Source organism: Ambystoma mexicanum, chromosome 3p, assembly GCF_040938575.1.
Source record: "Ambystoma mexicanum isolate Mex_15411 chromosome 3p, UKY_AmexF1_1, whole genome shotgun sequence".
Lineage (NCBI taxonomy): Eukaryota > Metazoa > Chordata > Amphibia > Caudata > Ambystomatidae > Ambystoma > Ambystoma mexicanum.
In genome coordinates, this window is record NC_090925.1 from 678,562,565 (window position 1) to 678,584,905 (window position 22,341).

Consider the following 22,341-nt stretch of genomic DNA (forward strand, 5'->3'; position numbering starts at 1 on the left):
GAACATGGACTGTAGAGCAATTTCTACACCAGCCTATTGCATGGCTTGCTATTTTCCTGGCCTCTTTAGAAACTGGTGGTCACCATGTGCGTGCCTCCTTTAGCTCTCTAGAATGCTCTTTGGACAGGGAAGTTCCTGTTCCGATCTAATGTAGTTTTCGACAGAGGCATACCCAGGATTGTCTAATATGTGGGGCCTGAGGCTGATGTAGTTGGGCTCACCACATTGACATCTATAAATGCCCACACAGTGCTGCTGAGTGGGTTTTACAGATTTTTGGGGGGATGGGGATGGGGAGGGGGGGGGGGTCGGTTGCCTACTCATGCCCTACCCGGTCTATGCCTCTGGTTCTCAAGTCTACAGTTGTCTTCACTGGACAGGTCCTGCACTCCATCAGTCAACCCTCAGGAATACTAGATATATCCATTTCTGGCTGACAGTGACATGTGTTGCTCAGATACGGCAGTCCACAGATCCCAGAGTATGAATGCCGCCCGTACCTGGCTCCCAATGGCAAACGCAGACCAGATGCAGCTCATCCCAGGATCTAGGGACTTCTCCTGCCTTTACCCAGATTCTGGTGACCGTTGCTGCTCAGATGGAGCATTTCCCGCTGCTAACAATGATGACCCCGCTTTCGGACGCCATGTCCGCTAACTCTCAGTGACCCATGCTGCTCAGACGCAGCTTTCATATCGTTGCAGCAATACCTGCTGGCCAGCTGTCGTAATTTTCAAAACCTCAAAAGACCTCTTTCTGTTGTAAACAGTGACCCACCTTTCTTGCCTTGCAACCCTCTGCCAGGAAGTTATGGCAATGCCTTTTTTTCCTGTACTCATGATACCCATTGCACTCTCAGGATGACCAGCTTGTCATCCTGAGACCAGGATGCAGTCACATATGGTCGGTGGGAAATAAGTCTGTCCTTCCCAATACCAAATTGTAAAAACGCCACAAATGCCCTCACCCAACTCTTCCAATCGCTTCTTCTGCTCCTCTCTCCATACCCGGATACTTTCTGGCTCCTGGGTCAGCCTGTCGGCCCGAGAAATGGCTGCATATCCATCGCTGGGTCCATTTGTGTCCTGCAGGGTATATAATTGGAGATATGAACCACCATCCCTTCACCTCCTCACCCACATATTCCACCTTAGTTTACATCAGTGCCAGTTTCAAGCACTGTTCAAAACCCCAAACCCGCATTCACATGGCGGAGTGATTCCAAAAGTTCTTTGCAGCGCTATGTGGGATTAAAGCTCCACCTATAGGCTTAAACTGTTGCATTACAGTACAGCTAGAGAGAAATGGCATATGAGGAAGCGCAAAAAGCATGAGGGTCTCGTTCGGTTAATAATCCAACCAACAGCTGATCCCAATGGCCATTCTCTGCCCCTGCCCAGCCAGAACACACCCTCCTGGAATCAACTTGAGATAACTAGATCAGCTTTACAAGTGCCTACCTGTGTTTGTCAAAGCAGTCTTCTGAGAGTTACTGACTTGGTTGGAGCTGTAAACCAGCTACTGGTGAAATAGAAATGTCCTAACCAGGTCTGCCTTCAGCCACTCTATTTATAAGCACTACGAGTGTCCTTAACTGAAGTCCTGATAAAAACAAGCATTGGCAAAGTCAACAGTTTTAGCTTCTGTATAGGTATTAGGCATCCCCAGGTACTCGCACCATTTTGCGGCTGCTACCATCGATGGGCAGTTAATACGACTACAGCAGTGCCTGCCAAATGCCTTTCCTATTCCTACAGAAAATGGTTGGCATTGCCAATGCTTGTTTATCTTTAGCTCTGTTACCTGATGGTGCACCAACCTTTTCTTGACAAGTTCTAATACAAGAGCATGAGGATCTGAACACCAATTCGAATGCTTAGGCACCCTACTTTTTTCAAGGTCCCAATTACCATTTATCTCATTTCCCACTATGTGAAAAATTCGACACTTAGCTCGATATGAGGAGTGCCCAGATTGGTGGCAGTCATTATTAATTTCTTGGAGAACAGCATAGTTGTACTTTAAGAGTCAATCTATTACTATCCTTGTGCAAAACCAAATACAAAGTCCTACTACAGCCAGAAAAAATTACTTAGAATACTTTGGAACCTGCGGGAGAAACAATAATTTTTTGAGTTTACCCAGAGATCTCAGCGAATCCTGGAGAATTACTATCAGGACACAGATTAAGTTATTTTTGACAGATTATTTCACTCTATGGGAGTGGATTAGCCTTTTCCCCTGTAAAATATCCCTAACAGAAACCTGAAGACAATTAATTTGTTTCTGGCCCAAGTTTGATTGAACTTGACTTTGTGACATTAATTACTGTAAAGAAAAGATTATTCTAATTCTTCCTATAATACCTTAAAATGAATTCAAAGTGATAGCCATGGCACCCTTTATCTCGTTCACTTCACTGCCGTCCCAAAAGCTTGGCTTTGATTGCCTCACCATTGCCAACAAGAGGTGAACAGAAGGAAGCAAGAATCTGCGTGCCGGTCACTGGGGTGTTGGATGGCGTGCTCACAGGGGAGTGATGCTGGCCCAGATTTGTATACGGGTGATCCACTGGACTTTCCTACCATGCTCTGTGGAATACGACTGTCACAATGGTCATGCTAATGCTATGTTAGTTCGTTAATGGGCCCTACACGGAAGTAATATCTGTTCCTTCATTGAAATCTGCGGTGCTGGCACGGTTTACCATCGATACAGGGGGGACAGCAAAACAAACAGGGTACTGATTACAAGACCCTCTACCTGCTTTAGCAGAAAACTCCAGGGAAAAGAAGGTGCAGCAATATGTTGGCACACTACACAAGTGCCGTCTGTTTGGCTGCACGCAAACTGCATGCCTTTTCCAAAATGGTTCCGCCTGCTGTATTATTTGATGCGCTAAATTTAGAAAGTCGAATGGACCCAACACCACTATTCGCCACACAGGCATTCACTCATGATTGGAGCGTCCCATAGGGATGAGTTACTGCTCTATCAAAACCACAGTCCTCGTGGGCTCAGGGTGAGGACTCCCGAGTTGATGAGCGAGACACAGAGAATATAGAGAGGAGACTGAAGAACATAGAAGAGGGGAAGAGAATACCACATTGAGGTTTGGTGTGGGACAGAGTTGATGGAAGGAATTACCAGGTTGAAGGTGAAGAGAACACTGGAAAGGAGGTGAACAAGTGTTGTGAATAGGAGGCTGGAAGAAGTTGCTTAAAAAGATTGATAGAAAGTTAAAAAGAGAAGGAGGAGCCTGAAGAGCATTTATCATAAAAGGTGGTGGGAAACCCTAAGGCTGGAGGAAAAGTAACTCAGGTGATGGTGAAGAGTACAGCTGCAGAAAAGGAAAGGCAGGTGAAAGAGAGCCTTCTTAGAAGCAAGACTGTTGCAAATCATCAAGAAGGAAGGGAAAGTCAGGATTTCGGGGAAAAGATATGGAACCTGGGAGGTTTAGGAAAGAAGGTACACGGTGGAGAAAGACAGATTGTTTATTCTGTGACGAATCGGATGATGTCATCACTCTTTTCCCGGGGGTAGCTTCTCCCCATGTGGCAGGGGACGGCAGCAGCTTATTGATCCGGACCCTGGAGGGGCGGCTATATGAGGGAGGACCACAAGGGGGTGTGGGGCAACCCTTAAGGGGATGACAACATCATTGGAGGAAGCCCCCACCCCCCCATTTCTTTTATGGGATGGTCCTTCAATTCCTCATGCATTGATGGCATATTGTAACACTCTCCCTCAACCACTTGCCAAGTCTACCTCAAGTATTCCCCAATGTCACCCAAACAACGATATGTTAACAAATGAAACAAGGAAGAGGCAGGAAGCAGTGATGATTACTCCCAATAGGGTCCAAAACCGGCTTCCTCCAATGTCATACAACAAATTATGTGACAACAACGGAGATGAGAAAGAGGAACGAAGCAATGAAGAGGACTAAGTCCGGGAAACCAACTCAGCAGTCTAGTCTTTGGGCGTTAATCAATCATGTCGGGAAGTTTAAATCTACAACAGCTGACACCAAGGAGAGTGAGCTGCAGAGGCTGTGTTGTACCGCGCCTGTGCTTGACACCACTCAGAACACTGAAGAAAAGCATGCAGTGACTGCAGACGGTGTGAAGGCAAATGCAGGCAGCGTGAAGAGGAACCAGAATGCAGGAAGCCCACCACCTGGAAGTACGAGAAAGTGGGAGTTGTGCGCAGCATAGAAGGGCACGGCGAAGACAAAGAGGCTAATGGAACGCACACCGAGCCAGCAGATTGAAGGAAACAGAAGTGGAGAAATGTGAGAGACACTGGAAGCAACCAGTAATCCCACGGAAGACTACAGGTTACCGGGTTGCCTGAAAGTGTGTGCCGTTTCATGATAGGAACGCGAGAAAGGAAAAGGGAAGCCCATGAAGAGATTAAAATATTTATGATTCATGCCAGAACAGGGCCGCTGAACACATATTCCAAAATAAACTACAAAGTAAATGTGAATAGTCTTGAGTATGGGACAGCGTTTGAAAGAAGGAGCCAATATTGAAACAGACCTTGTTAAACAAGGGTTGATAATTCAACACTGGGGAAATATTTTGTGGATAAAAGAGGCAGTAACTGCTTGTGAGTCCTGGCAGGAGAGTATACCAGGCAAATCCAAGGGTATGTAAAAAAGTGAAAGAGACTGCATCCAAGACCTGGTAGGAGAGTATACCAGGTGAAGCCAAGTGTGTAAAAAAACAAAAACTGCAGCCAAGTATTTGAAAGATTGAATAGAAGTCCTGGCAAGAGAGTATACCAGGCAAAGTCGAGTGTGTGTAATAAACTACACCAAGAAAAGAATCTCAAGGAAGATCCATCCCCTTGAGATTGTGAATGGTTGTAGAGGTGGAAAATATCCTAGCATAACAGGTGATCTACATGTCTATGACCCGCATCCAAATTGTAACAGTGAAAAAGAGAATCCCTAGGAAGACACATGGCCTACGGACGTCGAGCCCTTTTAAATATAAAGAGAAACCTGTGGAAGGAAGCCATTTCCCAGAGAAATGTGAATCCGCCCAGAGGAGAGAGAGTTGGCCTCTTGGGGTTACAGGGAAATTGGATTATTCTTTGTTGTAACCTTTTGTTTTGTTAAAAGAAATCTGGGGAGGGGGAGCCATTCCCTGGAACTGAGAACATTGTCCACTTGGAACCTTTTGGTTGGATTGATTCTTTTGTGTTGGATATGAACATTTGCACACTTTGAGAACCAGAGACAAAATCATTCACAAGATATTGTTAGTTTTAGAGTGTGCGGGCCAAAATAAGATTTCAGACACAGGATATATATTTTGATTCAGGATTCTTAACAAAAGACCAACAAATTCCTTTTGGTTGAGGCAGGGGAAAACGACTCCGATTAGAGATAGTGAGGCATTTTCCAACCCCATATAACAAAGTTTTGTTTGTTTGTGGGTTTGTATGTGGTGTTCTTGGGGACGTAACTCTTCATGAACAATGAGGTCTGGTGTCATGCATTTTGTATGGCATATTTTTTATTTCATTGCCGAATTAATGCAACTGTTTCTGGCTCGGTGGGTCATCCCGTTCCAGAGATAATTATTCTTCTGGTTTTTCAAATCTGTTTTTCGGCATTACGTTTTGTGGTGTTACACCGCCATCTACAGATCATTTGTAGAAGTGCTTATCATCGTGCATCAAATCTAAAACATGAGCAACACCCGATTAATTTCTAGCACAAAATTCTGTAAATGACAGGTACTTCACCCTTACGACATCAAAATGGAATTTTGTTACAATTTGAAGATTACATAGTTAAATCCGTTTGAATCAGGTTCAATGTTTAACAAAAATACTTCTTTCTTCTGTATTCTCTCCTTTCATTAATGCTTTAATCCCACAAATATAGTTTTACCGAAATGCTACGAAAGAGCAGTATTTAATCCCACCAGAATCAAAACAAAACATTGAAAGCTGAGAACATGATCAACATTCTGAAGGAGGTATATGTCAAGACCATGAAGCTGATAGAATTCAATAGTCTTTCAGGCAGAGCAATGAAAGTACTCAAGAACCTGAAGCAAGACATGCTGATCAGAGAATTCATGCTGCTAAAAAACCAAGCAGAGAAACTGAAACACGAATTGCTGTTTAGAGAATTAGTGCTGCTGAACGACGAAGGAATGAAACGGCTGAAGAAACAAGCGAGACTTACCGATCAGAGATTTAAAAATCTGAGAATTGAAATCCTGGGTGAAGCTGGCTACTTTATGACCACAATTATAAGCTCTCTGTGTCTCATTCATGGCTTCTCGCAAGTCCCTTGTGGAAGCTCTGGGGCTTTGCCAATCCTCATCAATTCCCTGCATTGACCCTTTGCTGGGCCTAACAATTTGGTCACATGGAATGGGCGATCCCAAGATGGGGTCTTCTGCAACATTGAGGAGGGAAGCAGATGGCCAGAGATTGAGTAACAAGAAGCTACCAATAATGTGTTGGCACACTTGAAAAGGCCTGTGACTAAGTAATTCAAATAAGTATCTTCTCTAGGAGCAAAGACTAGTTTGTGATTTGCTAAACCACCAACTGTCAGAATCCAAGAAGAAGCCATCCTGTTGCTAATGTTGAACCTTGTTTTATGTTGCCTTTCATTATTATTTTGGCCCAACCTTGCAAATGTCTCTAATAAACTATACTTAAAATGTAAATTCTCTGTATCTGCCCGTTTGTTGATCCAGCTGGGCCTCATGACAGATCCCTACATAGTTCACATAGAAAAAAAACATATCACAGTAAGGTAGTCATTTCCACATAGACAATCCCCTCATGCTCTTTGCCCCCCTCTTTCCCTCCACTCACCTTTGTCAAAATAGAAAACCAGCTGCTAGGCACCCACACACTTGCCTTTCTCATAGCTCCTTCCAAGCCCTTGGATCACTCTGTACAATGGTGGTTGGTAATCTACAAAATTCATTTTGGGTCTTTGTGTTGTCATCTCAGAAACATGACATCAGCTCCTTAGTCATGATCTTTACTGTGACATCGGTTAAGGCTCTTATGCACATCTCCAGCTAACTCACACTTCTTCCCCATCTCCCAGCCTTCTACCATTGGTTTGCCCAATTGCTCCATACATCTTTCTAGATCGCCTCTTTCTCCATTCGGTTCATTATATATATATATGCCAAATTTATCTTGGGTATCCATCGAAGGAAAGTGTTAATAACCAGCGTTCTCCACACTGCTTTGAGTGCTATCCCCATCAGGAGAAATGGAATCATTTTCTCCTTTTTCAAATGTGTATATATAGATATATATATATATATATATATATATATATACACACACAAACACACACTTCCCTCTTACCTATCCCCTATTTTTCCCAGGTCTCAAAACCACATCTATACATTTTCTTTACAAGATAGGTCCTCTCCTTCATATTCACCTCATTCTCTTGGTTACCTATTGTGCTGACACTTATTTTGTTGGATTGATCTTACAGCCTCTTCACAACTGTTTCTACTTCCTATGCTCTCATGCAGCTGTTGTCTCTGTCCTACACCTATCGCCTTCTTGCGCTCTATGGCACCTCCACTCGAAGGATGGAAATGGCCACCGAGGATGGTCAAAGACTCACCTGAAACAACTCTCCGTTCACTGGGGTGGTTACCAAGTCTCCGAAACCCACTGAAATATAAAGAAAAGGACATACCATTAGTAACTGTGGGGAGGGGGGGACGCCGGAGTGACCAAAGCCAACAACACAATGATTAAGGGAATATGCAACTTGGAATAGCTCCTACAAAGTCATCACATCTAACAAGGTTGTAGCTTCACCTGCACCAATAACATGGACATATTCACCCATACATATACTCCCATGTGTATATTGGAGTAAGCAGTAGTCCTCCCACAGACACAATTATATCAATGAAGATAACCAACAAAGCAGCACTCCTAGCAAGCATGCAAAACCATCAATCTACATCACATGCTGATACAGATACTGGTATGAGTAGCGCCTGCCCAGTGGTTCACGTGGTGGGGGGAGGAGGGAGGTGACCGCTTATTTACTGCAGGAGCTTTTTGGACGACCTCCAGTATTCCTTTTGTCAGTGAAGAGTCGCCCATGGACACTGCTTCCTTTCCAAATTAAAACCTCTGCTGATCCATTTTATACACGCCGGCAATGAGCTTTTGTGGCTTGTATTAAAGTTGAAGGGATTGTGATAGCCTGGAGTTAGCCAGGAGGGATTATACAAAAAGAGCAAGGGAGGGCATTTGTGTGAATGTGTACCCACTGAATAACTGGCTTCAGCCAAATTTAAATTAGCCATACAACATTGTACGTTCCTTAGTAGATGCACTTTTGTCCAAGAAGCCTCTCAAAACATCAGCCATATTTAAGCAATAATGGACTTGTAATGTGGGCCCAGGCACCGTTAGCTGCTCGTGAATCCACCAGCAGAGTGTATTATTCCTAGGATACCCGTGGTGCAAATACTCAATATGCTAAAAGTGGTAACATTAAAAATAAAAGGAGGGTGACATCTGGGAGATGGAAGACGTGGCTCAGACCGGAACTCCGGTTTCATTTCCATGTTGCAGTTGGCAAAGCAGTCAAATGAGGATGTGGTACCGGGCAGCGGAGAACTGTAGCATTTAGAACAAGTAAGGAGCTTTGTGGGGCCAAGGGGAATAGGCGGTACACTGGGGTGGGGGGCGGCTGGAGGGGCAATGGGAGATAGGAGGCTCGAGGGAAGGGAGGCATTCGACTCAGAAGGGAATGCAGGCTGACACCATGAGATTCAGCCCTGGTTTCAGCTGTCCCGATTGGCTTGCACCAACTTCCAGGGCTCTAAAATGCCTTAATGTACATAAAAAGCAACAAATGCAGCCTCGTCAGTGACTACCAGCCAATTTGAACTCCTAAGTAATAATTTCCACCGAAGAGGGTTTCATAAAAAAAGCACTCAAGGAAGCTAAAATCAGAGCAGACACCATTAATCACCCATGACACCCAAATCCCAGGACAAATACTGCGATGAGAAAAATATGAGATTTATAACAACCGATTCTAGTCCGCATTGGTAGAAATCTCAAGTTCTAAGCTGTCAGCCAGAAAACAAAAGAGACTCGTCCCTGGCATGTACACATGTAGGCAGTACATCATTTCTTACTCACCAGGAGCACATTATTACTTGCCAATAACCAGCGGCAAGTGCACATTTTGAAGCCTACTAGTCAAACAGGAAAATCTTCTCAAAAAGAACTGGCACAATCTCAAACAATTTATAGGAAAATAACCCCACCTACCTACAAATGCAATACCAAGCTCGGGAACAAATGACACTCCTGTGAACTGAAAAAAGACACTACCAGGAGCAGGTGGCTTCTGGAACCTCTGAAAGGCTTAATTAATACCAAATGCAGAAACGGCATCAACAAAACAATGGGATTTCAGTACAACAATCCATGCCCTTTCCCCTTTGCAGAGTAAACAACATATCAACTGTCTCTCTAACTTTGAGATATACATGCGGTTGTGCCATTGCCGCAAGATCTACGCAGGCAGCACCAAAAGACCATGAACTCTCAGAATAGCAGAGCATGTCGCAGCCACTCAGAACCAGGACTTACTCTCCACAGTGGCAGTCCAGACAGTGATTCTAACGAACTTACGTTTATGGACACTGAGAAATTGAACCTCAGCATGTGGCTGAATCGAGAACTCATGCTTCGTCAAGCAGAAACAAGATGAATTCTAGCCTTATGCTGCATGGAACATGGACTGAATACTGACAGAGAAATTAATGTTTTTCTGATGTAAATCAGTCCCCCCACTCAGTAACTAATTGACACTTTCTGTGGAGTATCCTTTTACAAGAGGTCACACTGTGTGCTCCCTGTTGCCACCCGATACCCCCGTTTGTTTCTGTGCTGTCTTTTCCCAACCTACCAATGTTGCCCTTGCCACTATTGCATGGTTCAGCTTGCATCACACCTTTCCCCCGTTTGTGATAGGCTATGAGCCCGAGACCTTAGTGAGGCCTTTCCCCAGTGATGTTTAGCCGTTGCAGTGATGTAATTGTACTGCTGTGATTTTAGAACATTTACCAATTCAAATATATAACCTTTCGGTGTCATTTGTTGAACATTGGACCATACACCAGGGGTTGGCTCTTTAATTGCACTTCTCTGCTATTTATGTATTATACACCATTGAGAGGCCTCTGTTTTTTTCTGTTTGGGTAATTTTGCAACTCCTGGAGTAGGGCAAAGCGTAAAATCTATCAGTAAGTGTTTGCGCTGGTGTTAACACTTTATTTTAATGCTCTGGGTCATTTTAGCATGACGGAGTGGGAGCGAATATATACGATTACAATTGCCTTTCCCACATGCCTGCGAAACCAGCTCGTTTTACGCCAGCTTTAGATTTACATGCTGGTGTAAAACAAATTATTTGTATGGAATCAGTCTGCTTTTAGCAGCAGTAAAAGCAGGCAGATGCATAGAAATCCGCTGCAAATGCCCTCTGCCAGGCATAAATAGCAGACAGCATTTACACTTTTTGCAAGACTGTACATGAAAACAAGGCAAAAAAGCAATCTCACCTATTTTTTACACTTTGGTTATGCACTCCATTTTGCAAAGGATCAACACTGGAGGGGATACAACAGAACAAAGGTGCTAACGTAGGTGGTCCCCTCCTTACAATTATGAGTGCTATGAGCTGGCACTGCCAATTTATTTTCAAGCTTTATTCAATAGTTTCAATATATTTTCCAATGGATAGGTACTTCTTGTGAGTGGGGTGCAGACCCACTAGCACGTGCCACCGTGCTGGGTCTGTTCAAAATGCAGACCTAGGCTCACTAGCCTTCGGTGTGGGTTGCACACCCTAATAGCCACGGTGTGGTTTTTGGTTTATTTTTTCGAAGGTTTGCAAAAAGTTTTTCCTTATTATGTCTTAGCCTGCAAAACATTTCCAAATGCGATTTAATAGATTGGTTGTTGTTGGTGACCATTACCGACTATGCACTGATCAGATGAGAATTATAGGCCCTGATGAAGTACTAATATAAATCTGAAATGCATTGGCAAAATCCTAATGTGCAGTCAAATTAATCTATTAAATCATATTTGGAAAAGGAAAAGTAATGAAGAACAATTGTGTTCACACCAAGAAATAATAAGGAAAAACTTGATTTGAAAACCTTTGAAACCCCCCCTCCATACAACCACCACTTCTAGAAAATGTACTTTCTAGGTTTGCTACATTTCCACCTCCAGTCTTCGTTCCATCTCAATGCGACAGCCTTGGACTGTTGGATTGGTACTCCCCATTTTACTTTCCCCCTTTCACGTTTATACTCTCACTCTGAAAAAAGCACCTTTGGTCTATCTTCCTCCCTCTCTTTTCCCACCTTTCCTCTCCCATTCTCTCTCCTCTTCTGTTCCTCCGGTCTTGTCATACTCCTCTCCTTTCTATCTCTACCACTTCCCTCCACAACTACACCCTCCTGCCTCCAAACTTCCCCTTTACAACTCCTCTCTCTCTACACTATCTGCTTCACCCTCTACACTCTCACCCTACCCCCTACGTCCCCTTGCACCCTTCTGCACTACCACTCACTCTCACAATCACAGCTTCTTTATTCCCACTTGGTACCAATTTCACACAAACAATACCTTGCCTGCTCTCTTTAACCAACCCCTCCACAGACTCTTCAACACTCCGATCCACCTTTCTGTCCTCAGCCTAGTCTCTAGTCCACCTTAACACCACCTGACCTCACCCAAACACCTTTCCCTCTGCTCCTGTGAATCCTTTACACCCGTGACTTCCTGATTCTGTCATTCCCTCCCTTCATTGGGTGTGCGTCCCACCAGACTCTGGGGCCCAATCTTAACCAGTTCTTTAAGCTGGGGTTAGGTCATCAAAGTGCACAGCTGTATAGACCCCTCCTAGCTCCCACACCCTTTCTGGGCATGGCATTTCAAACAGTCTCTGTTTGCTCCACTTGATGTTCTGCTCACTCTGCATTGAGTTATGCTTCTTTTGTCTGGGGTTGACAGCCGCTGGAGTGTCAGAATCTGAATCGGGCCCGTTGGCTTCCTTCAGCAGTCTGCTGAGCTCTTGGGGTACCGCACTGTGATGTGGTTTTTGTAGTTTATAAATAAAACAGAACTCTGGCTTGGAATGAGGGGCACAGCATTGGACGAGTGACAGTGTTACCAGTTTCTATAGTCAATGCACAAGTAGAAGGTTGATAACTGGGGCCATCCGGACACCCTCACCTCACCACTGTGATAGGATCACATCTGGCATACGCCCTGTTAGGCCACCTACCCCAGGCTGGGAAGGGCCCCTGTTTCCCACTTGACAAGGTCAAGCCCCTAGCCAGGTAACGTTAATTAAAACCTCTGTGGTGTGCGGCTCCTTTGTCCTACAGAAAAATAAAGACTTTGCCCTTAAATATTCAAAGACATTAATATTATTTCTGGGCATGGAACCCAAGTAGTTCATAGCTGCAGCAAAATAAATGTGTGCAGGAACTCAGTACATCTTGTCATATTCTCTGAACTAATGCAGAATAGTTACATATTAGCACCAACCCTATTTTGACTTTATGACTCTTGGAGAGTTTCTAACCAAATGTACCATTTGAAATTGGCATCAACCACCTTTCATGATTTCTTTTTTTTTCGTTCTTGAGATCAGCATTACATCTCTGTGCATGGTTGTACCTGGTGTGAGAAACCCGAGGGTGTCTCACCCGCTAGTCCTCAGGGATATATCTATATCTCTCTATATCCCTCTTTCCCCCCTCCTCCCCCCATTTGCCCCCCCTCCCCTCCCCAGGGCACAGCCATCACCTTTGGATCCAGACTCTGGGGGTGGACCAGTGCACGAGGATCACCGGGGTGAGGGGTCTTCAATGGAGTAGGGGTGAGACAGCCTACAGCAAGTCGAGAAAAGAGACTTAAAACGTGGAAGGCCATACAGGCCTTGATCCCGGTTCCGGAACTGAATTTGTGTTGGAAGCCGAGCCAGAGTGGGCCATCCTGCCTACAGGGACAGCCTTACTCCGTGAGGTCTAGCGTGGGGAGCTGGTTCAACCACATGTATTCATTTGAACACTGATCTTTCCTTGTGCATACATTTCTCCTTTATTCACTTTTTGTGTACAAGAGATAGGGCAGGCATTAGGTCTTGTTAGCATAGGCCATTTTGATTTCACAGACTCCACTAGGAATGCGTTATTTGATGGTCAAGACTACTCCCATCTTAGTTATAGGGCAGACTAGGAGTTTCTCCAACCACTTCAATACAAGTTTTACAAATTGTGTCAGTATCATACTTGTGATAACATGCCTCCCCTACACTGGGCAGCATGAATGCTCACCAGCTCTCTAACCAATCTCAAAAGAAATAAATATCTCCCTCTCTTTTTTTTGGGGGGGTTTGTCCGTCTTGCCTGCGCACGCACTGAGGCCCATGCATGCGCTATGGCCCCGCCATGTCATCTGACAACACAACCTCCCATCAAGAAGGCTCAAATAAGACGATGATGTAAGCAGGCTACGCATGTCTTTTACATGATAAAAAAGGATAGGCCTTTACAACCACATGCTCCTCATGAGGCACAACCTCCATCAGATTCCACACAAGGTCTTCATTTTAGAGAGATGGTCATGTCTAGCCCTTCTTGTACATGCAACAGAAAAAAACAGAGGAACGTGGATCATCATTTCCAAGTTACAGGCAGCCGTTATTCTATCAGAGCAGTCTCTTATTTGTGAGGTTTTTAAATGGTCGGCTCATTAGCAGGCCCCTGTTCTTTCGGGACAAAGTAGACATCATACCACCACACTCTATGTAAATATATTGTACCTTCTGTGATGACTCCAAGGATGTCATCACTCCTTTTCCAGAGGTAGCCTCTTCTAATGTCACCAAGGGACGGCAGCCACTACTGGAGCCTGACCCTGGGGGCGGCTATTTGAGGGAGTATCAGATGGGGGCAGCAACCTTCAAGGGGGGGTGGGTAGGGTGAGGCATTGTTGGTGGAGACATGGTTTCCCGCCTCGCCATTAAGGGATTTCCTCTCCATTCCACATGCTTTGAGGGCATATTGTAATAATCCCCCTCATCAACCCACACAGCTTCAAACACTGACACGAGGAAGAGGGCAACCAGATAAAGATTTGCGCGACTGAAGCCAAACTAGCAGTCTAGTAGTTGGAGGAATCCGATTGGCTCGGAGCAGCTCCCTTTCTCAGCATGGGAGTTCAAAGATGGAACAGCTGAGCAACACAGTGAGATCCGACCGTCTAGCCTATGCCGGGTAAGCCACGCTGTTAGGTGGACAGGGGAACATGGAGACATGAGAAAACCGTGGAGAAAAAGGAGGAAGCAAGCAAAGCTAAACAGCACAACGGAGAGCAGGAAAGACAGCGTCTGTGTTGGTGGCGCCCTCCCACAGGCACCAGAGCCGCCGACGAGGGATGCAAAGCAGAGAGAAATCTTTCTGCCGGCAAGGGAAGCCAGGGCGACATGCAGAACGCCATCTGCCACAGAGCTGAGCGGTCCGAACAAAAGAGAGAGCAGGCAAGAAGTAGGACCCGAACGGGGTCAGAGAAGCAACAGAAGCCATTTGAGCATCAGTGAGCCCATAGTGGAAGGCTGGGGCACCAGGTGGGAGAAGGCACTCCTAAGCACAAGTGGGAGGTGAATTCCTACGGCTTGCAACATGGCTAATCTTCATAGTCCCAAGTACTTGGGGGGAAGAAGGAAAAAGGTACCCCAAATGAAAAGGGGAACTAGGGGAAGCCAAATCCCCACTTTGGTCCCGAAGTTGTTGACTCGTGTTGAAAATCCTGGCAGGAGAGTACACCAGGCAAGCTAGAGAATTGAAGCAAAACAGAAAGGAAGAGCAATACCCCTTCTTGAAAGGAACTGTGCAAAAGATCTGGCAGGGTAGTATACCAGCTGGTATGGGAGTCTAGGATCCGCAGTCAAGTTATGGCATTTTAAAAATGGATTCCATAGGAAGATTTATACCCTTAGAATTTTAAACTGCATTGCATGAGGAGAAAACCTTGGCAAGGGAGTAATTTCACCAGGAGTGAATTGCAACATCAAGTGGATGGACTTATCCTCTTGGGCTAAAGTAACCTGGTTATTCTTTTTGAACTTTTTGCTTTGGCGAAGAGAAATCTGTGGAAGGGAGCCATCCCCTGGAACTGTGAACACTATCCATTGGATATTTCTGTTGGATTTACACCTTTTGTTGATCTTGAACATTTGTGCACTTTTAAAACCAAAGACTCAGCACCTTATGGTTATTTTTAGTGTGAGAGGGCTAGGATAGGATGTCCGACATGGGAACTATTTGCTTTGGACATCTTGACAAGGGACAGACCCTTTGGTTGAGGTAGGGAAATTCCTGCTAGTTTAGGGACAGTGAGGCCTTTCCCAAACCACATTATTATTTCAATAAAAGTTCTGGTTCCGCACACTACCTTTGGTGCACCCTTTCTGAGAACTGACAGCAAACGGTATTGCTTTGCTAGCCCACTGCTTATATGTTCAAAGAGTGCTGTCTGATACCAAACCTTTTGCAAAGTGGACGTACTTTCTTTTCAGTGTTCAAGCAAGTGATTACAGAAGTCAAGAAAGTCATCCCTAAAATAACTAGACCAATTCAAACTGAAAGGGTTTGGAGAGCCAGAGGGTGTGAAAACATGTTAGCGTTTGGAAAGGCTACACCTTGTAAATGGGTGATGACTGAGAGTCACCCTTGTGTGTGCGCAGAGGGCCTGAAAGAGCAAGATCTTCAGATCCTGTGTTAAGGCAGGAATCCTTCCTGTGACAGAAAGATGTCCGCCCTGATGGTGGGTCTTTCTAGACCACTTAGAAAACTGACAACTTTAGCAGGAACAAAGATAAGAGAACATATTCCACTGGATGAGGAAAAGCAAGTTTTAGTAGAAAACAAGTTAAAGGCAAGAGGACACAATACAGCCCAGTGACTCACATATAGAAGACAAAGAAAGTAATGGAGAGGAATTATACCTTGAGAGATGGAGAATAGGAGGGAATACTATACATGGTTCCCCCTAATGTCCCTGTACTGCAGCAAACATGAAACTCTGTATCATGGAGGCCCTGCATACTAGGTTGGGGAGAAGGAAATTCCCAAATGAGAAAGTGGACTAGATGAACCCAGGCATCAACCCTATCCACGCCCAATGTTAAGGTGGTACTTAAAAAAACAAAGCCTGAAACTGAAAACTGATGGATAGTGGTGGGAAGTGTGGCAAACACAATGTAAGCAATAGGCATAATTGTAATGGCATGTAATGGTGACTGGATTGAATGTAATGTAAGTGGTCTTGTATAGCGCCCTTGCCATATTGGTGGCCTTGCTGTGCTTGGCTCTGTAAGGGTTTGGCCCTAAAGCTATTGCAACCTGTGACTTGCAGCCTGTACTCTGATCTCAGCAGCGGATTTCCATGGTTCCAGAACCCTGGTGTTACCATTCAATCTTCAGTTCACTGGAAAAGAAATGGCTGCCCTAAGGTTTCGGGCCATTGCTCTTTCTCACGCTCAGGGACAACTTCCCAGCTCAGTATTCTGGCGTTGGAGGCTTGCCTCGCAGCATAGAACCACTAGTACTTGAAGAGGAGAGGCTGGTAGAAAGGAAGCGTGGGTGAGAAGGAGCTGGTTCAGGACGGGATCTCATTGGACTGTCACTCCCTGTTTTTGGGCTCTGGCCTGCACCTTTGACCCACAGGGCCAATGTTCTATTCCTCGATTGCACTCTGCCACAAGCCCGTTTCTCCACCCACCTGGGGTCCACCCTCTTCAGAATGGGGCCTTTTTCCAATCCCTGCCTTGGGCAAGATGTGCTCCCCCGAACCTGCCTGTTCTTTGCTCCTTATGTGGTTCCTCTCTTATCACCTCCTCAGGTGTCCTCAGTCTCCTTCCGTCTCACAACTTTTCCATCTTCTTTCTCCAGGTTACTTACTCCAAGCACCTCCTCTAGATGTCTTAACAACCTTCTCCTGATCTTTTAACAAAACCCTTCTGCCGAACCACCTCCATCTGATCTCTCAAACACTTCATTCTAATGCTCACCCTCCTCCTGATATTTCAAAACCTCCTCCTCATGTTTCAACCCCCTCCTAATTCCCATTGCCGTCTCCCCCTCTGGTCCCAGACCCTCCACATCCTCCTCTCTGCACACCTCTTCCTCATCCTCATCCTCATCCTCCTCTCCAAAGTCCTCTCCTTCTCCCCACTCCTTCACTTCACTTCTGCAAGTGCTTCAAAACATCTTCCAACTCTTCCTTCTCCAAACACCAACACAATCCTACTGAAGGCATATGCCCATATAGCCCGAGGGGCCTTCCCATCAGTCTCCATACAATGGTTTTCACCTATACGAGTCAATTAGTGACGGTTTAGGATTGGTGGGTCTTCATTTTTACATAAGTGTTGATTGAGGGCATGCTGGACCAGACCAAGCCTTCAAATGTCCGGTCTGTCATTTTGGATGGCACTTGTGTCTTTGTTATGGCCTGCCGTGTGGAGATTTTTAGGAGGCGGCACCCAGGAGAACAGTTGGAAGCCACGGCTGATCAGTTGTTTATTCTCCCTGGGTCCAGCAGCCACTTAATTCGTCGAGTAAGTGCAGCTGGCAGTATCTGAATCAGTTGTGGATGACCGCAACTTCACTGTGCGAAGTACACACCATTTTTCGCACGATAGAAACTAGTCTCCATTCCTCTCTAAGTCTTACGGGGAAATCAAAGCAAAGTCATGTTGGAACCAGGAAAGGTTTCTCTTGGTGTGAGTTAGCACTTGTGTGGGCGAGGGGGTTCCTGCAAACTGTAGATCGCCTTTCTTTCCGATTGCCATAAATCAGATTTTTCTCAAGGTTAATTTCAGCATCAGTTACACACTTTCTATTGGGGTTAAATCCCAGTGTTTAAAGAGGCAATGTCTCTATGGTTACGCACTTCCTCATCACTTCTGAGTGCAACGTCTTAATGGGACTGATTCCAATACTCTACTAGAAGGGTTCCAGGGACTGTGGCTTGCATTGCAATGGAGACCATATGCAGGCAGTTAGGGGATTCCCCCAGTACCTCAGCTGGGCCCATCATCCACTAACCGCCTCCTTGAGTCACCCTACTACATGTCCCCAAGGCCAGACTGGGGACTTTGTCAGAGTGGACAAAGGAGAAGTAAATATCACAAGTTGCTACCTACTAGCCAGCCATAAAACATCACTTGCTACCTCAATGCTACACATACACACAGCACACTATTTCTTACTCACTAAGAGTCAATTATCGCTAGCCAATGTGTAGTAGCGGATGCAAATTTTGAGCACTTGCCAAAGGGTTGCCATAGTGATAGTCGTCACAAAAATGACATTACCCATTTAAATTTTGCTGTCATGTAGCAGAAAAGGCACTGCATGGATTTACACCCAACATGCGCATCTGGACCCATTCGGGTGAAATATATTATTATATCTCAGAGGGCAGATTAAGTGAACAGGGAGTAAGCCAAACAGAGATTAAAAAAAAAAGACTTCATCGCAGCATCATGCAAACATGAACGCTCACAATGGAAGGACGTGGGTACTTATCAACATTGATATGCATAGCAATGGATATTTAGTGGCAAACGGGCAAATACTGGAATGCGCAACATGCTTTTACAGTGAGATTGCATATAATGTTTCTTATGCTGATGTGTTTATCACAAATGAAAATGTTACTTTATTGCTTAATGCTAAAGCGTTTTCATTCAGATTGTTTCTGTTGCTTTTTCCCCCAGCATGTAACATTAATCAAGCATTTCATGCTCATTTTGAGATCATGCATCCGATTAAAAATACGTTTGAACTAATTTGGAATAAAAAGGTAGGACTATCAAGTTCACCGCGTTTTTCTCACAATAGAAACCAGTTGTGGTGTCATGCTATATGTGATAAGGAGTGCCGGGCCACGAAAAGAGTCATTCACTCCATTTCATTCGTAAGCTAGCACAAGAATATTTGAAACCTTTGAAAATCCCATCTGTGAATTTTGAGTTATCGACTTTTTAAAATATATCCAGGTTTAGGGTGTAGGCAATAGAGGTATGCAACACACGCAGGGCCCTGGGTGGTAGAAGATGTGTGGGCCCCTAATTTGCATACGTAGTGACATTAGTGATATCACAGAATTATTCTTTAGTACGCAAAGGTATGGTGGGAAGTTAAATTGTGTTGCCATGTATAAGGTAGTAGACAAATACAGTGTGACATCCAGTATATGAATTGTCAATATTAACATTTACCTATGTGGCAATATCAGGAATGAGTAATTTTTTTGAACTAGCAGACAGCTGAATACCTTGTACAGACTTCTAATTTTGGCAGATAAGGCATAGTGTGATAAAAGGATTTGCCTGGGAGCACTCACTTTGGTTAAGTGACAAAGCCCGGATTTCAGAGCAGTCTGCAATTCAAGAACTTGAACACATCGCTTCCCAAATGTAATTGATAGAAATAATGTTTGCAAAAAGTCTTTTGAAACTTTGGGTTAAAACAAATATCTGTGGAAGGTGTTGCAACAAAAAAAAAAATAATAATAATAGTGATTGTGCTTTGCTAACTGAAACCAGCTGTTTTTTGCAGCTGTTTTATTGTGTGCACATTTGGGCAGATTGTTCAAATTAACAATATCTACGTTTATTACGTACTGTTCACTTACACATCTTACACGTCTGTGCAGAGAATTTGATTTGAGGGATTGCAGCTTTGCAGATTCATTGCAGCAAAGCTTGCTCAGCCATTAACAATGCAGAGTGTGGCCTGGTCACTTGTGGATGAGCTGTCCATCCGGCCGCCACTATGTACAGTATTCTTGTGTCTAATCGCAAAAGGGATTCTGAGCTTGACAATGTCTGTGCTGGTGAACTGGGTGAGACAAGTGACCCCGGCTATTGGCAGAGATGATGTAACGATGTCCGGTTTGGCCAATATGGACTGGGGTCTGAGGGCCTTGCTAACTAAAATTCTCTTTAGGACATATTGGACCCCAGAACAAATGTCTAAGAGACACCTTTCAGAGAGTGACCAATGCTGGAAATGTAAGCAGGCAAGGGGTACACTGAGTCACTTTGTTTTTGCATCAAGACCAGAGACTTTTGGGAAGGGGTCTTTGAGAGGTTGGGCATGGTGTTGAACTGTACCATTCCAAGGAAAGCTTCCTGTTGATCCTTGAAGATGTGTTCTTTATTAGTGGATCTGCCGTTTTGGAGATGCATGCTTGCAAAGAGGATGGTCCAGGGACGTCATTTGGGGGTCGTTACTGCTACTCGGGAGGTCTCCTTTGCTAACCCTAAAACATTATTTTTTTTTGTTTCGTTTAAATGTAAGCTCCTGGGCTGGGCTGTGGCCAGTGCCATGTGGCTCTTTGTTTCTGTTTCTGGGGTGGCTGGCTTTCTTGTTCATGCCTCTTAAAAAAAAAAAGAAAATTACAAAAAAAGAAATACTGCACTAGGGTAAGACTTTGAGAAGTGACCCTAAATAAGAAAGAATATGAATAGCAAATAATTTGTCTTTCTGGAATTTCCATTGCTAGACTCATTAAAGGTTTATTTCAGGCACACTTCAGGGGGCGAGTCCCTGATTTAGTCTGTTCATAAACGCCTCAATTCAGCCTTTCATCCTTCTGAGGTCAATAAATGAGTACCAACACATGTTGGATGATATTGTATGCATATCTGTTCTATATAAAGCGCTTAAGCGCAAGTGCTTTATAATAACACATTATCATTTGGCCTTGGATGTCTGCTTGCATTCACAGGAATTTGGTAATATGGGCCCATACACACGGTTATTAATTATACATATGGTGATTCATTCTTGTATGAAATGTATATCACATTATAGTGATAGCGTAACCATATTTTTCAGGAACAATGCTATGTGATGCCCCTTCCTGTTTTGTCAAGGGGCGAAAGGTCATGTTCATTCGCTTCCTGTGATGTAATTTCGGGGGTTGGTCAAATGACATAACTTCCTGTGCTGTCATCAGAGGTTAAGGGCCATGTGATGTCACTTCCGCTACCCCTGGCATTTTGGTGAAATTCCTTCTGTATCAATGATTGGAAGGAGTTGTTCACCGAATCCACGTACGAGAGGGCCATTTTCAAGCAGACTGGGAGACACTGATATATGGGGACTATTCCTGGATGTATATGGCTGATATGCTTTTGAGAGGTGTTTCCTGATAGGTTCGCATCCATGTAATTTGTATTGCACTGTGGTTCTTGTATTGAGATCCTACTATATAGACCATGTGCATGGTTTTATGACTAATGTGTTTTTTTTCTCTCTTTCTCTTACACTGTGGCATTATATTTGTCCTGCTTGCTATAACCAGTTTGTTCTATTGCTCGCCAACACTGCTTCTACGGTTTATGTTTTTACTTTATTACTTTTGTCAAATCTTGTTGTTTGCTTTTGATAAACGAAATTATAAAAATGTTAACTCCCCCGCCAAAAAAATACTAAAATGTTAAAACAAAAAAATAATCAAGAACTGCTCACTACAAAATCAGAAGGTAGCCTCATTAATGTACCCCCCCTCTCCCAAGCCATGATTGGAGGGGCTGAGCAGGCCAAAACTGTTCACCGGGTGTAGAATAGCAGGGGATTCTATAGCAGAAGGTTGCAAAGACAAATGAGCAGGTTGGGAGACTGCTGCTGAGACGTTATACGTTTAGACCTTCCTGTAAACCATAGGTCTTCTTTCCTATTCCTGCGGCAACAGCGCCTAGGTTCCCAAGGGCTTTGTGCACTTTCTACAAATCTAAAAATGAATAAATGTGCAGTAAAATGTGGTGTGTTCACATGCAGATGAGTGTGGCTCCCACGCTTCACTCAGTGTGGGAACTTTTGCCCCATAGCAAAAATCAAAAGCTATCACCCAAGAATATACGCACAGTAAGTGAACATATCTTAAAGTGAAAGAGAAAAATGTAGTTCACTTCTTTCCCCTTAGAGGAAGGTACACCAGACAATAACCCGAAAGGGCACATTGTTAATTAAATACGCTTGCCAAGTAAAAAAGGTGTTCACCTTTTTAACCCAGCAATATGTAGTGAAACATTCCCAATACAAGAATGTGCTTTGATGATCATTTTATGTGTCTCGTGGGTAAGTGTCTGCACTGAAAACATGACAACCTGGGCGAAATCCTGGTAGCCAAATGCTTGAACAAGCTTGCCTCACTATCACCCAAGGGGGTGGCTTCCAACCCTCTGAAAAA

At 44.3% G+C, this 22,341-nt stretch overlaps 1 protein-coding gene across 2 annotated transcripts in view; it reads right to left on the minus strand.

Annotated features, from left to right (window-relative positions):
• Positions 1 to 22,341, minus strand: part of CLTB (clathrin light chain B) — a 46,885-nt gene that overhangs the window by 13,157 nt on the left and 11,387 nt on the right. For both annotated transcript variants that reach the window (XM_069651459.1, XM_069651460.1), the window contains exons 2-3: positions 7,634 to 7,683; positions 968 to 1,085 (exon numbers count right to left, since the gene is read on the minus strand). In XM_069651459.1, the coding sequence (XP_069507560.1) occupies positions 968 to 1,085; positions 7,634 to 7,683 (168 nt within the window). The remainder of the gene's footprint in view (positions 1 to 967; positions 1,086 to 7,633; positions 7,684 to 22,341) is intronic.